At 43.6% G+C, this 3655-nt stretch overlaps 1 protein-coding gene across 1 annotated transcript; it reads left to right on the top strand.

Annotated features, from left to right (window-relative positions):
• The first annotated feature begins 1035 nt into the window (after positions 1–1035).
• Positions 1036–3373, top strand: LOC110888349. Its single transcript, XM_022135879.1, has 4 exons — positions 1036–1906; positions 1948–2389; positions 2462–2625; positions 2736–3373. Exons 1-4 carry the CDS (start codon positions 1036–1038, stop codon positions 3371–3373), a joined length of 2115 nt encoding a protein of 704 aa, XP_021991571.1.
• The last annotated feature ends 282 nt before the right edge of the window (positions 3374–3655 follow it).

Here is a 3655-nt window from a genome sequence, read left to right on the forward strand (position 1 = left end):
TCTTACTTAAAGGCTTTGGGGGGTTATTGACCGTGTCCCGGATATCCTTGGCATTATCTTACGAGATGGCCACGACCAGAGCACGGGGTGTAGGCGTACACTCGTCGTGTATAACTCTTTAATGTGGTGTGTCATTTAATTCTTAGCCCGGACAGCAGATCCCGGGCCACCAGAGATATAAGTACATGTAATTCGTTCACAAGTTTATATTATATAATTATCCCAAGTTAATAAAAATATTTATGCCTTGTGCATTTAAATAAATTTTCAATCATTTTCAAAATGAGTCAGTCGATTTGTATTTACCAGTGTAAACTGACGTATTTTTCCCAAAAGGTTAAGTGCAGGTACTACACGAAAATAGGCTGGCTGTTTCCTAAGAGCGTCCACTATAGTCTCGCAAGCTCGGACGACATATATCTGTTGAACTATTTTATCTTATTTTTTTTTTATCCGCCTGTGGATCCATTTCAACTACTGTGATATTTATTACTGCACTTTATTTAAAGTTGAAATGTTTCTATTCTGCTTCCGCTGTGCATTATTATATTGTGTTGATTGTCTATGACGATGCCAACTACGTCACTGTACCCCACACCGGGCCCACCGGTGACACGTGGAAATCGGGGTGTGACAACAACCTTCTCTTCGTGCTGCCAGGATGGCAAAGTTTTACTGCCTCGCCTGCTTGACGCTCCTGAACCATTACGGTCGTTGCTTGATTGTAGTGATCCGTGTACGACTAGATTCAGAGAGCAAATTAGAGTCTACAACAGTATGTTTTGCTTCACCTCATTTGGGGGGAAAGATTGACCATGCACTCAACAGTGGTAGGAACTTATACACCTTCCGAATAAGCGGTCAGAACTACCATCGAATAGGATCCATGTTACCCGTTGAAGGTGAGCAGCCAAGATACGCTCAACTTTATTTCTTTGACACCCAGAATGAAGTCCAAAACCGTATAGCTGCTCTGTTCGGCCCTGACCATGTTGGCGACACTTTGACGAGTCAATTGTTGCAGCCCTCATTCGAATGTTGGACGATCACAGCTCTGTGGCTAACGCATTTCGTATGGCTCGTGATTGGTGTGAACAGAATCACCAGAACGACTACCAGCTACGCTTGCTTGGCCATGTGGTAAACAACCCCCAATACAACCGCCCTAATGTATCTGAAATTGTTGTTCTAATCACAAACGACTTTGGGGAACACACCGAACCGCGCGATATTGTTGTCAGCACAAAGAACGGAGCGTTGCAAAGAATATCAGAAGTACACCAGCTATATATGCCTTTGCAATATCCATTGTTATTCCCTTACGGAGAGACTGGCTTCCACGAGCGCATACGTTATCATAACAACACTGATAGACAAGCAACTAAACGGCAATGTGTAACGGTCAGGGAATATTACTGCTACAGAATTCATTATCGAAACAACGAAGGCACCACAGTTCTAAGAGGCGGTCGTTTACTTCAACAATATCTGGTTGATGCGTACACGGCTGTTGAAGAACAAAGGCTGCGTTGGATGCGAAACAACCAAAATGAATTACGCGTTGAAATATACCATAACGTGTGTGACGCTGTAACGCGTGGAGACACAAATGCTGAGGCTATCGGCCAACGGATAGTTTTGCCCGCAACCTTTACGGGGGGCCCACGCTATATGATCCAGAACTACCAGGACGCAATGGCTCTGTGCCGTGCTTTTGGGAACCCGGACCTATTTGTTACATTTACAACAAACCCAAAATGCCCGGAAATTGAAGACATGGTATCCCTCATAAGAGGCCAAAAATCCCATGACCGTCCTGAGACCATATCCCGAGTTTTTAAGATGAAGTTGAACTCATTGATTGAGGATATTATGAAGAAACAAATCTTTGGCAAATGCAGAGCAGGTACAGTTTGTAACTTACTCATTTATTCCTTTTGTTACCAGCATTTTTACATATACTTAGGTTCTTTGTGTGCTCATTTTTTCTCTGTTTTCTTTTCCCTTATATTTTATCCCTCCGCTTCTATAAAGCCGTCTACACGATTGAGTTTCAAAAGCGGGGTTTGCCGCACGCGCACCTTCTTATCTGGCTTGAACATTCAGCCACGTGTCGAACACCTGCTGGTATAGATGATCTGATTTCTGCAGAAATCCCCTCTGAAACTGACGATCCGGCCAGCTATAAAGCTGTCACAGAATACATGTTACATGGTCCCTGTGGAAATAACGCTCCCAGTGCGCCGTGTACAACTGACGGCAAATGCCTCAAACACTTTCCGAAGGCATTTTATCAAGAAACGACAATTGATGAAGACGGCTACCCGGTTTATCGAAGAAGAAATTCCAAAATTTTCTTCCTTAAGGGCAAAACTAAACTTGACAACAGGTTCGTCGTCCCATACAACCGTTACCTCCTACTAAAATATGAATCCCACATCAACGTTGAATGATGTAATAGGTCTCGGGCAATAAAATACCTGTTTAAATACTTAAACAAGGGCCCAGACAAGGCTACAATGATTGTTCAAGAAAACATTGGAAGTGACGATGAGAAGCGTGCAAAACAGATTATTAGGGTTGATGAGATCAAGAACTATCTGGATTGCCGTTATTTATCGGCATGTGAGGCCGTCTGGCGGATGTTTGCGTACCCTATACATTACTCATTCCCATCTGTCATGAAACTGACCTTTCATTTGCCTGACCAGCATGTACTACACTACGTGATTCAGACAACTTGCCAGCCCTGTTAAACCGTGACGGGATACGAGAGACAATGTTCATCCAATGGTTGGCCCTGAATAGTAGAGATGCAATGGCCAGAGAGCTGACATACGCTGAGGTACCAACACAGTATGTATGGCATGACGATACCAAGGTATGGAAAAGGCGGTTTCAACGGACATCTCTGGGTCGGATCGTGTATTGCAATCCAGTAGCTGGCCCCCGATATTATCTAAGGATGTTGTTAGGTGTCGTTAAAGGACCACGAAGTTTTGAAGAGATAAAAACTGTCGACGGGGTTGTTTATGAAACCTTCAAAGAAGCCTGCTATGCTTACGGCCTTCTAAATGATGACAAAGAATGGAGTGATGCTCTCTCGGAAGCTCATATGTGGGCGTCCGGTTCCCAGCTACGGGAATTATTTGTTACCATGTTGTTGTTTTGTGAGGTTAATAGCCCGGGCCAGCTGTGGGAGAAGCACTGGGAGACGTTGTCCGACGATATTTTGTACAAGAAACGTAAGCATTTCATGTTCCCTGGGTTACAACTATCGAACGAGCAACGTAAGAACTACTGTCTGGTAGAACTAGATGAACTATTGGAAAAGAATGGCAAATCGTTGCATGATTTCGCAGATATGCCCTAAGCAGATACCTCGCTCCTAAATGCCATGGATAACCGCCTTATCAGAGAAGAATTGAGTTACAATACAAAAATAATGGCAGACGAACACCAACAGTTATATGATTCTCTCAATATGGAACAAAAAACTATATACAGCATCATGATTGACTATGTTTCAGCACGAAAAGGCGGGTTTCATTTCGTATATGGAGCGGGTGGTACAGGCAAGACTTTCATACAAGACCATCCTCTCTCGCTTAAGATCTATGGGCCTGATTGTCCTTGCCGTTGCATCTTCAGGTAA

This window comes from Helianthus annuus, chromosome 11 (assembly GCF_002127325.2).
Source record: "Helianthus annuus cultivar XRQ/B chromosome 11, HanXRQr2.0-SUNRISE, whole genome shotgun sequence".
Taxonomy (NCBI): Eukaryota; Viridiplantae; Streptophyta; class Magnoliopsida; order Asterales; family Asteraceae; genus Helianthus; species Helianthus annuus.

Excerpts from the sequence above, each read along its gene's own strand:
- LOC110888349 (XM_022135879.1), top strand. The coding sequence starts at position 1,036 with ATGTTGGACGATCACAGCTCTGTGGCTAACGCATTTCGTATGGCTCGT. Across the intron at positions 2,390-2,461 it reads AAAACTAAACTTGACAACAG|GTCTCGGGCAATAAAATACC; the intron begins GTTCGTCGTCCC and ends ATGATGTAATAG. Across the intron at positions 2,626-2,735 it reads TTGCCGTTATTTATCGGCAT|ACAACTTGCCAGCCCTGTTA; the intron begins GTGAGGCCGTCT and ends TACGTGATTCAG.